The sequence below is a fragment of the Papaver somniferum genome, chromosome 5, assembly GCF_003573695.1.
Source record: "Papaver somniferum cultivar HN1 chromosome 5, ASM357369v1, whole genome shotgun sequence".
NCBI classification, from domain to species: domain Eukaryota; kingdom Viridiplantae; phylum Streptophyta; class Magnoliopsida; order Ranunculales; family Papaveraceae; genus Papaver; species Papaver somniferum.
In genome coordinates this window covers 39,519,989-39,531,250 of record NC_039362.1, presented here as the reverse complement: position 1 = coordinate 39,531,250, position 11,262 = coordinate 39,519,989, and the positions used below count along the sequence as shown (strand labels likewise).

The 11,262-nt window shown below is 39.1% G+C and overlaps 1 protein-coding gene across 3 annotated transcripts; it reads right to left on the bottom strand.

Moving 5' to 3' along the window:
• Positions 1-372: 372 nt before the first annotated feature.
• LOC113281423 lies at positions 373-8,382 on the bottom strand. 3 transcript variants are annotated; one of them, XM_026530151.1, is made up of 10 exons: positions 7,937-8,382; positions 7,282-7,344; positions 6,996-7,087; positions 5,665-6,489; positions 4,603-4,699; positions 4,401-4,529; positions 3,642-4,307; positions 1,333-3,543; positions 1,183-1,216; positions 793-1,010 (listed from the first exon to the last, which is right to left on the bottom strand). In XM_026530151.1, the coding sequence occupies exons 1-9, from the start codon at positions 7,995-7,997 to the stop codon at positions 1,197-1,199; spliced, it is 4,164 nt and encodes a 1,387-aa protein (XP_026385936.1). In that variant the 5' UTR covers positions 7,998-8,382; the 3' UTR covers positions 793-1,010; positions 1,183-1,196. The 3 variants fall into 3 exon arrangements, with proteins under 3 accessions (XP_026385935.1, XP_026385936.1, XP_026385937.1); XM_026530150.1 differs by lacking the exon at positions 1,183-1,216 and having other exon boundaries at positions 373-1,010; XM_026530152.1 differs by lacking the exons at positions 793-1,010; positions 1,183-1,216 and having other exon boundaries at positions 1,537-1,690; positions 1,864-3,543.
• Between the last annotated feature and the right edge of the window lie 2,880 nt (positions 8,383-11,262).

Sequence of the window (11,262 nt, the reverse complement as noted above, 5' to 3'; positions counted from 1 at the left end):
GCCAAACTGCTTGAGAGAAAGGGCAAAACAGTAACATGACTCAAATCTTCCTTCTGCTGTAAAGACTCAAGTGTGTTCTGTAAATTGCTGTAAATCTTCCTTCTTGTAATTATTTCTTTTTTGTATAGAAATCCTTGACATTGCAATTGTTGTGCTAGAACTATAACTAGGGTTTTGTGGTGGAAACTACTTTATGAAGCTTACTTGTATGCTTAGTAGGACCGTTGTATGTAGAACCACTTTCTACACCGCATACAGTCGCCTGAGACATAATAGCTTATGCGCAGGAGATTTATTTGTGCAAGAGATTTCCAACAGACCAATAGCCTTCAACAAGAGATTCACAAATTCAAAACTGAAACTGCTGCTAAATTGATAACGATGAAAAGAAAACAGTCTTATTTATTATAGGCCTTTTCTATACAAGTCTCTTATATGTAAACCAGTGAAAGACATTTTCTATACATATTCTCTATATCTCTTTGCGCTGACAGTAATAGAGAGACTTAATGGGAAAAAGGTATTCGTTTGCCGCTAAAGATACCTGCTCACTTTATACAAAGAAGTGTGGGTATAATGCATTTCCTGTACAGTTTGATAGAAGACTGACTTTGCCAAATGAAGAACACGTGATGTTACAATGAACATAAACTACTACAACAATGACCATTGATATCTTACTCTGTCTCACTCGTCTGGGCGTTGGATCTCCCCCATCATGATCCGGTTGCTGGTGACTTTGAAACCAAGGAGAGCAGGATTAATTTGCTTCCCTTTCTTTCCTTTCTTTTTGCCATATCTCCCTTGTGCACCATCCAATAATTCCATGCTGCCATCACCTCCTCCCTCTACCATCATTTGTTGTTGCTGCTGCTTCTTGTTGGCACTCTTCAACATATCTATGAATGATGTCTCTGAAGCATCATCTGTGTCACTGCTAGAAGAGGTTCTTCTGAAACTTGTATCTTTCATACCCGAGGAAGACACGGTTTCAGAATCTTGTCTTCCCTCTAATGAAAAATAAAATAAAATCAGAAACTGAACACTGCAAAGAGAGACGAGAGAAACAAAACTTTAAGATGATTGCCAATCCCCTCAAAGATTTACTTCGGCAAGTAAGATCCACGGTGAGTAAAAAGATTATACATAGAAAAATATGAAAACTTGAGGGGATTTTACTACCATTGAATGCAGTATTAAGCAACTGCATGTACACCTGCATCATCACAATTAGCTTCTCATGAACAAAATGTGCATTTTGCCAACTAATCAGAGTCAGAAAGATAATAAGGGCCTGGGATCAAAAAGCGCAAGAATGTACAAAAAAATTACCGGAGTTGCCAAGTGAAGTGTGCCTGCTAGGGATACCAGCTGAAAGCTCCCCACCATCCCTAGGAATCGTTCCTTGCTCATACATGCTAACTTGAGCCTCTGAAATTGCCCAGTCAGTTGTGAACATGCCTTTAGACATACGCTTATTTTCCACCTTTCCTTCAGGCGAGTCTCTCTCCACAGTTGAGCTAGCAACACGCATGCCAGAATCCCCATAACCGGTCTGGGACAATTCGGGCCTACTTGAAAAGAACAGCTCTTCTTCGTGTAATGCCCCAGAATGGGATCTACTGGAAAATGGTTCCCCAGTTTCCAAACTGCTATGCCGCTCATCCATGCCGACATTAACCATCCCGTCCTGCAATGAATTTCCCACATTAGAGCGGTGGGTGCCTCCAATGAAAGAATTGCTTAGACCTGCTTGTTGATCTGTGAAGAGATTGAAGGAATGGCGTGCTAAATTTGGGTCTTCAGAGTGCATCCCCTGTTTCCGGTGCATAAGGTCCATTAAGACTCTGTCAGAGCTCTCACCATTTATGACTCCAGTTGGAACCCAGGAACTAGGTTCTTTGGGTTGCAAACCAGTAACTGACTCCCTTCTCTGCCTTTCAGCTTCGAAGTGCATTTGTTGAATGCGAGATTCTATCCAATTATTGTCATGCTGCCCATTGCTCTCAGAGCTGCGTCGCTCCAGTGCGTCAAAGTTTGAAGGGAGGAACTGGTCAGGAATGTGAGGCTGGTGGTGAGAGTGAATACCAGAAGAAAAATTATTCATTTGCCCAGCCGGGTGCATCTGAGTGTGTCGTTCCTGAATATCTCGACCTTGAAGATGAGCCAGGGCGTTTATACCATCTAAATTGAGACCACTACCACCATTAGGCAAAGATATTGACCTTTCAAATGGAACTGAATCTGGCTCATAACCGCCTCTCTGCAACAGTTGATGTACTGCCAGATTTTGATCGCGGTGACTTAGTTGTTCTTCATATGAAGGCCTCTGTTCTCGATGGTAAAAATCAGCTGGGCCAGCTCCACCAAATTGATCCTGCAGCGGATTAACTGTAGGCTGGACAAACTGACGATTTTCATCAAGAGACCAAACTGCACCATTACGCCTCTCTTCTTCCATCATTTTCTGGTGTGCTAATGCCATAGCTTGCTCCTGCTCTAGCTGAACGAGAAGTTGTAACTCCTGGGGATGAATCTGACCTTGCTTAGCACGTGAAAGAAGGTCCCGTAAATCGTTATGGTGTTCCCTCTGTGGGTGTTGACCAAATCTTGCTTCCATAAGCTGTTCAAGACGTAGATCAGGGTGAACTATAGAGGAACGGGACTGTTGTTGCTGCAGCTCATGCCGAAGACGCTGCCTCATTAGTACCTGATCAACCATGTTGCTTGCTCTTAGATGGTCTATTTCAGACTGCCCAAAGCCACGATTATGCATCTTCTGATGGAGCAGCTGTTCGAGCAGCAACTTCTGCTGCTGTTCCTGCTGCTGTTGTTGCTGCAGTTGCATACGGCGCTGATGAAGCTGCTGCTGCTGCTGGTGCAACTGGAGCTGCAGTTGTTGCTCTTGTTGAAGCCTAAGTTTTAACAATTCCAACTCCGATCTTTGTTGAGTGATTGATTGTTGCTGGTGAAGAGGGTTTCTGCTCGGAGCTAGAACGGAATTTTGAAACTGTTCCATAGAGGAAGTTGGAAATTGCTCCAGACTGAGTCCTTTCGAATGCAGAGACGGATGAGAAGAAAGCACATTTTGTTGGTGTAATTGCTGTGCCATAAACTGCTCCGCTAAATCAAACCGATCACTTTCTTGCTCTATGCGTGAAAAGTGACGACTAGAGTTCGGATTAGGAGGCATACTTCTTCTGTAAATGTCTGACCACCCCTCCCCACCAACTGGGGAGCCAGCCATGGTATCAAATGAACTCTGCTTGTGACCTACAAAAGGGATATTCATTCCAGCACTAGGATTCATATAACGTCCCTGATCACCGTTTCCAGGTGACATGTTTGACAACTGGGGATGCCTAGCATTAGTTCCCTCGAGTTCAGACAATAAAAGACCAAAGGGATGCAACAAATTATCCTTATTTAAGTCATCAGGAACAAGGATATTAGTAGAATTTGCCTGCACTTCGTTAATGTTGGAATACAACTCCCCATTAGAATTGCTATTGCTACTTCCGGGCCTTCCACGAAACAGGACTTCTGCAAACGAAAACAAAAAATGAGAACAACCTAATAAGTAATAATACATAACATAAATGATGGCGAGTCTTAATAGCGCATATAACAAAAGAACCGACCTTTATCTCGTGGGACAACATCATGCAAGTTTTGACTATCAGGATGACTGGGTTCAGGAATAGATGAAACAGCATCAGAAAGGTTATCCAACTTAGAGACAAGGTTGCCATCAGAGTTGGACAGAGATTTAAGTTTCAGATGAGGCATGAGATCCCCAAGTTCTTGAAAAGCAGTTCCATCTGGAGCATCAGATAAACAGACCAGTAAATCAGTTCCAAAAAAGCCCTGGTCAAACCATGAAATGATGTCCACGCCTAAGAATGGCCCCTGAGTCTCCCCTTGAGGATCCTTATAAAATAAACTCCATTCCTCGGGTGGGGTATCCCTTTCTAATTGATTAGATTCTTCATTGTTCTTCAAAAACTGCTCATTAGTGCTTGAAACCTCTTGTAAAGAACTGGAGTCACTAAATGGCTTATTGAGGCTTTCTAAGGTAGCAACTGAATCAATATTTTCAAGTTTGGGCTCTAAAACAGAACCGGAATGTCCAGACAACCCATTCTCACCAACTTTAAGGTTATCCCCGAGAACTGAACTACCAGAGTTTCCTTCTATACCAACATCACAATCCTTGATAGTTAAGGAAGCCAAACCACTGGATATGTGCTGTTTTCCAACTGTGATCAAAGCCTTATTCCCGCCTTCACTATGATATGCTTCTTTCGCTGAAACAAAACAGCATTTGTCTTTAAAATTAAATTGTCCCACTATTTTGAACTAAGTAGAGAATGAACACAGGTCAAAGACTGAAAAGGTACCATCTAACAAGTTCTTTTGTGAATCATGGACACCAATCGAAGCCTTTGAGAAGCACCCACGACTTTCTTGTGAGTTTGCAGTAGAAAGTACACCCTGTTGGCTTTCAATCGAAGACATCACAGTAATACCTGAAAAGAACCGAGTGCTCAACATTTAGAAAAATCTGTAAGCAGTGTTGTGTAGGATTTAAGCCACTTTTACCTGTCATATCTCCATTGGACTTCATGCTTTTGTCTCTGGAGGAATATACAACTCCACTGCTAGTGAGTCTCCCCTTCCATATCTCGTTGAGAACACCCTGTAGATACATTGAAAACAGGAGCAGATGAAATTCAAAGTCAAAACCTCCTCATGTAACAGGACGTATACCATGCATTTTCTTAAGCATGAACACCATGGCCATTATGTAGTTGACCATTTGAAACAAATTTTATTGCAGGAAAAAAAACAACACAATGATGTGCTTACAAAAAACTGAATCAACATATCTCGCTGGGCCAAGGAATATGCAATTTGTAGTAGGGCTAGAAAATTCTAAAGAGTTCAACATACCATCATTTTAATCATTTGGAGCACCTATGATCTATGCCAGCTCAACAGCATCCTGCTGTTGATGTAGTTCTTACCCAGACCCAAGATCCTTACACAACAACAGTCATGATGCTTAAAACCTAAAACATTTATGGACATGAAAACTACTGGAGTTCGACATACCACTATTAATATCATTCGAGCACCTATGACCTATACCAGCTAAACAGTGTACATCTTGCTAGTTATGTAATTTTTAACAGACCCGTGATTGTTACACAGAAACGATGCTTAGAGCCTTTAACTTTAAGGACCAAAGCTCATCTACTAGAAGTTCATTTATGCAATGAACAATAAAAACCAGATATAAAATTTCCACTACAAACCATTAAGAGAGAGAGGGGTGGGGGTGGGGGGGGTAGGGTGGGTGGGGGGTGGGGGGTGGGGGGAGCTCTAAAAGGAATCAGTTCCTTCATGGTTTATTAAACACTGTGTTTGAAGCTGCGCTGTTAACAGGAGAAATCCTAGAGTTTAAGAAGAGGAGTTGATGCTTTCAAAATATTCATCTAAATGTTACTAATATAATGTGTTTCAAACACATCAATTTTTACCTACTCCTGACAAACTTGCGATTATAAAAAGAGTAGAAGGAGAAAAAGCATTAAAATATATATATATATATATATATATATATATATATATATATATATATATATAATGCCTAAATCTTACCTCTTCTTCTTCCTGAGGTGAAACAAAGGCCAACGGCTCGACCAAATCTGTTTGAGTTACTGGGGATATTTCCACCATACTGAGAGGAACTTCGCCAAAAGACGGAACAAGCTTTTGCTTACGATAGATATCGAGAAGTTTTCCTCTAGGGTAGCAAAATGCATCTGCAGAAACAACACACTTTCTATCTACAGGAGCAGCACCAATTGGGCCAGAGGATGAAGGCCTACTTAGTGATGGACTCCCAACGATGCTTGCCCTTCCTCGACCAGGAGCAAAACCCACATTTGAAGGTTCTAACCGACCTCTCTCCGAACCAAATCCTGGTGCAGCACGGTGGGTTGATGACCCGCCTGAATGAAGTTCCAAACGATGGCGAGGCCTCCATTTATCACGAGAATCAGTTTCACGCTCCAAAATTGCACGGTTACCAACAGAAGATGACTGCTTGTCACTGTAAGATTCTTCTTTCTTGCTATCGACCTTTTTCTCGGTTCGAGATTCCTTCTCTTTGTCATCAGGACCCCACCTAGATGACCATTTACCGTCTCTTTGTGATTCATGACCAGAATTACGATTGGAAACATCGTGCCACCTATCAGAAGAAGGCAAAGCTCTAGCCTCAACAGCTTCCTTACTTGAGACACTGTCAGTGCGCCTATCTTCTTTTCGCCTTCTACCTAGCACGCCAGTTTCCCTTTCTTCTTCACGCCAGCGACGAGCATTTTCAGTGTCACCTCCAATCTTTCCCCGGTCTTTCTTGTCCTGCGACCCAACTAATCGCCAACCATCTTTCTGAGCAAGATCTGTGGAGTTTCGCAAATCCTGTATATCCGAAAGTGAATGTGAATTCAATGAATATAAATTGATGAAGTAAGCACGGTTTAAGGAAAAGTACCAATGTACCATAAGTCAATTGTTTCCCCAGCGTGATCATGGAAGTTTTATTTTGCAGGTTCATTAATCAGAAGGTAAACAATCAATTCATTTGACACCCCCAAGCAGTTTAACACTAGATACTATTCTAGAAACAAATATAGAATCATGACTTGAGACTGCATATCCAACACAAAGCTTGAATTCTCGAATTCTAGTATCAGGCACAGAATAACAGGATTAAAATGGAATGATGAATGGAGAACAAAAAATTATCAATTAGACAGAAGTCAATTGCACTCCTAGTTGGAAATAATGTATAGCTTAGTACAAACTGTAACTAGCTAATTACATCATAATGATCCAGCAACATTTTGGAGTACAGTATGTGCCAGTTAGTTAGTTAGAAACCTTCAGGGTACACTATTGCTACTCAGTAAAGTTCAGCAGATTACCCCTTGTGCATTGGTAACACCTGGCTTAATATCAGTTGGTTTAGCATAAAGCCATTGAGGAGACAGCGGTATGATGTTGTCTGAAGCTTGATCTGCAAATATACAGCAAAAATAACCTAAGTAAGACATCTTTCAAACTACACAGATAAGAGAGTAGAAAGAAATAACTAGTGACCGTATGCAGGATTATCTCTTTTTCAGCAAAAAGCACTCACAAGATTTCAAAAAATCACTTCGCAAAAATACTCATAAACATATGATAGGCAAGGGAACATATGGAAATGACCTTTTGAATCATCAAGAAACCCCAACAGCGACTTTGCATCATTGTTTCCTCCAGTGCCCTCATCTGATAGGAGATGAAATTAAATCATTTATCAAAGATAATCACAGATTAACAAGTACAATTGACTGAGAATGGAGCAGTAACCAAAGCAGGATAAAAGTACAAATAAATCAGAATCATGCAATAATTGACAAGAATTGGGAAAAATGCACCAACAATCTCCTTACAAAACAAAACAATTTCATGTCCATTTAAACTCCGGTACCAACTGTTCAATTAAAATATCATAAAAGCCTAAACTATCCATGCTAAGAACCACACATAAGCAAGCAGTTCAGCTTCCTAATCTAATCTGATCTGATGTATAACTTTGAGAAAAGACTACAAGCAAAAAAGAAACAATCACATACCACCATCTATTTAAAACCCTAAAGACTCCAAACACACACAAAAATAAAAGATCAACAACCGAAACAAACTAAGAAATTCAATCCATATCGTCCAATCAAACATAAGATCAAAACCGAATACATTACAACAACGGGATCCATCAACTATCACTTTATAATAAAAAAATTAGTTCACAATCACTCTTAACGAAAAAATTAATCAAATCAAATCAGTACAAATAAACAATAAACCCTAATAATAATACCTTTAGCAGCCGCTTTCGGTAAAACTAGATCCTCTAGAAAATCAACCTTTCCTTTCGCCATGGTGCCTCAGTGAATTATTTCACAACAATCAATCAAAATCCACAAACAGAGCTACAGACAGCGAGAGAGTTAGGTTATACAGACAGCGAGAGAGTTAGATGTATACAGACAGGGAGAGAGAGGGAGAGATGAAACGAGATTTATTGATGAGAATGGAGGAAGTAAAGTGATTCGATAATGATTGAAAGAGATCGAAATTGAGATTTCCAATTATCCTGAAATTCTAGGGTTTTGAGGGGTTTTCACGTTTTGGTATAACAGAGTTCTTGAGGGAGGGAGAGAGAGAGATGAAGACGACGACGACGAAGGTGAGGGTGAGGAGGGTTTGGGTGGTGGTAGATAACTGAAGAGAGCTTGGAATTTTGGGAGTGAGAAAAAAAATTGGCTTCCAAGAGAGAGATTTGATAAAATTTTAAAGATAAAAGTAATACTAGAAGAGGAATTTAATGGTAAATCCGTAAATGTGAGGATTTTAGCATTGGGCCACGTGTTTACAAGGAAGAAAACACATGACGTGAGCATCTCTACGGATTTCAGGAGAAGAACATCAGACAGGTTTTGAAGCTGTACCTGTATATGTATACCGCCGTATACAATCTTGTCTACACCAATAGGCTCACAGGAGCAGAACTATTTTGCTCCACGCAAAACTGAATTTTCTGCTTTTGAAAAAAGTTTATAGAAAATTATTGTCAAATTGATTTCTGACTTTTCGACTTCCAGAAGCCTATAAGTCCTACGCAAACCTGAGATTTTTAGGATGATGGATTATCGAGATTTGCTTGCTGTGATGCAAGTTGTGCAAGGCTTGGACATGTCGGCGTAAAACCTATGTTCGACTCTTAGGAAATATTCTCTAGCCGACCTGGTACTTGCTACTGGAAAAGGCTTTGGATTTGGATTTGGATTATCGAGTCCACTTTCATGAACATTCCTATAAAGAATGTATATTTTAGTTTCATTAAAGAAGAAACTAGGCCGGAGCCTCAACTACATCATGGGAAGAGCCAAGGGGTGTCAACGAGTCTAATTAGGTACGAGTGGTATATTACCCGAAACCGGGACCGGTTATTTTAGTTGATTTCTGGTCTTAACGGTTTCGGGTCCGTTTCCTAAAATAATGGACCCGGAACCAGACCTGTTAAAAATACTAAATACCCGTCGAGCCCGGACGTTTATCGAGTCTTTTGAAATCAACTATATTTTTTATTAAAAAATTTTATATTCATCATGTTTACTTGAAACTAATACTACCTTCGTCCCACTATTAAGTGACCTAGTGTATAACTAAATTTAGTTATACACTAGGTCACTTGATAGTGGGACGGAGGGAGTAATTTTTTTATACAAAGCTAATGTAAAATCTATGTAAAGGTTCTGATTAGGATTAATCTAAGAAAACAGATGAAAAATGAATAAAAAAAATCTAAACAAAACTAGACGAAGCTTTTGATTTTAGGTAAAAGTAATAAACAAAAAAACAAATATACGGGTACCCGGCGGGTAATACCCGTTAGGACCCGAATATTTATCGATTCCTAATGGTTCTACATGTCGGGTAGTTATATTGTTAACGGGCCCGATTTTATGATCCAGAACCGGACCCGGAGGGCAATCGGAAACCCATTAGCAGTAGTAGAGACATCCAATACAGAGAGCAAGGAATCTCTTCTCCTAATATTAAAGTTATCTACTAACAGTTTTTTATTAATACAAGAAAGAGGGATATTGTCCCAATTTAAAATATTCTTAAAAAAATCTGCTTCCTTGGTTAATATGTTTGTTACTTCATTACCGGATATGGGTACAAAATGAAATCTTAAAAAATTATGAGAAAGACTTGCTTGTTTGCTTCCTCTTAAATAGCTTTGTTGCTCCAAGATATGGCCACTGGATTGCCATTCAGTAACTAACAATCTCCTTCTATACCGAAATTTGTGAGATTCTTTTTCGTTTCTCATGTTGCTGCCTGCAGCAACGCTATTGCCTCTGCTTCTTGCGGGTCTGAACTAGTTGAGGCTCCTGTTCTTCAAAGGAACATGTATCATTTCTCAGAATAAGAGCAAAACTGGATGAAATAGCATCTAAAATCCATGTTGCATCAAAATTAATTTTTAAGTTGTGCCTATCTTGAGTTTTCCGAGGGGGGAAATTTTTGGTTTCCTTGTTCTCTACTTTTGTTTGTTGGTTTTGTATCTCCTTGTCTAGTAGTTCAAATGTCTTAATTTCTAGTATTAATTGTTGGGGGTGTTGAGATGATACTTGGAATGGTTTGTTACATTTTGTTTTCATATGAACCACATCTTGGTTGAAACTAGTAACAAAGATATTACATCATTTGGTGTTTGTAACCGGTCCTTACAAATATCTATTATTTCAGTGGTGTTGCTAAAGTTGATTCGAACTGGATTAGGACCTAATTCCTAACTGCTTTAGCAAAAGAACAGTGCAAAAAAAGGTGTTTAATTGTTTCCTCATGTTCCCCACAAAATGAACATAGTGGACTTATGTTGTGAACTATGCATTTAAGTTTAGAATTTGTAGATAAAACATTTTGAATGCATTTTCACAAATAGATTTAATTTTTAGGACCCCTAATTTCCAAAGTGATGTCCAGAAATTGTCGTCTAAAGATAGATTAGAAGACTTGATTTCATTCTTATTAAGCTTATTATACGTAGAATTTACTGTAAATTCTTATGATTTTGTTAACTTCCATATCAGATTATCTGGTTTAAGAATATTGAATCTATTTAAAAATAGATTGATTCTATTTTAATTGTTATAGATTCAAGAAAACAATAAGAGATTAAAGAAGAGTTTCACTTATTAGTAGTTTGGTCAATCAGATTTGCTACTAAAGTAACTAAGCTATAAGTAAGATTTTTGAAATCAATGAATTTCCTTTCTAGCCCTGGTACCCAACTATCATCCCAAATATTTATGATTAGTCATATCATACTTCCAAATGCTATTTTGTTCTACCAAAGACAAACCTTTACAAATACATTTCTAAATCCATGAGCATTTATGAAGTGCTTTAGATCTTAGAGGGAGTTATTTCTAAAGTATTTTGGTCCTAAATCTTGATCCCCAAGAGAATTAGGTTCTTTAAGAAGTCTCCATGCCACCTTGGCCAGCATAGCTAAGTGAAACTTATGTTCATCTCTAAAACCTAAACCTACCTTGCTCATTAGGTTCTATTCCCCACTAGAAGTCTCTTTAAAATGCGTTAGAGCACTGCTTGGTTGAACTCACAAGTTTT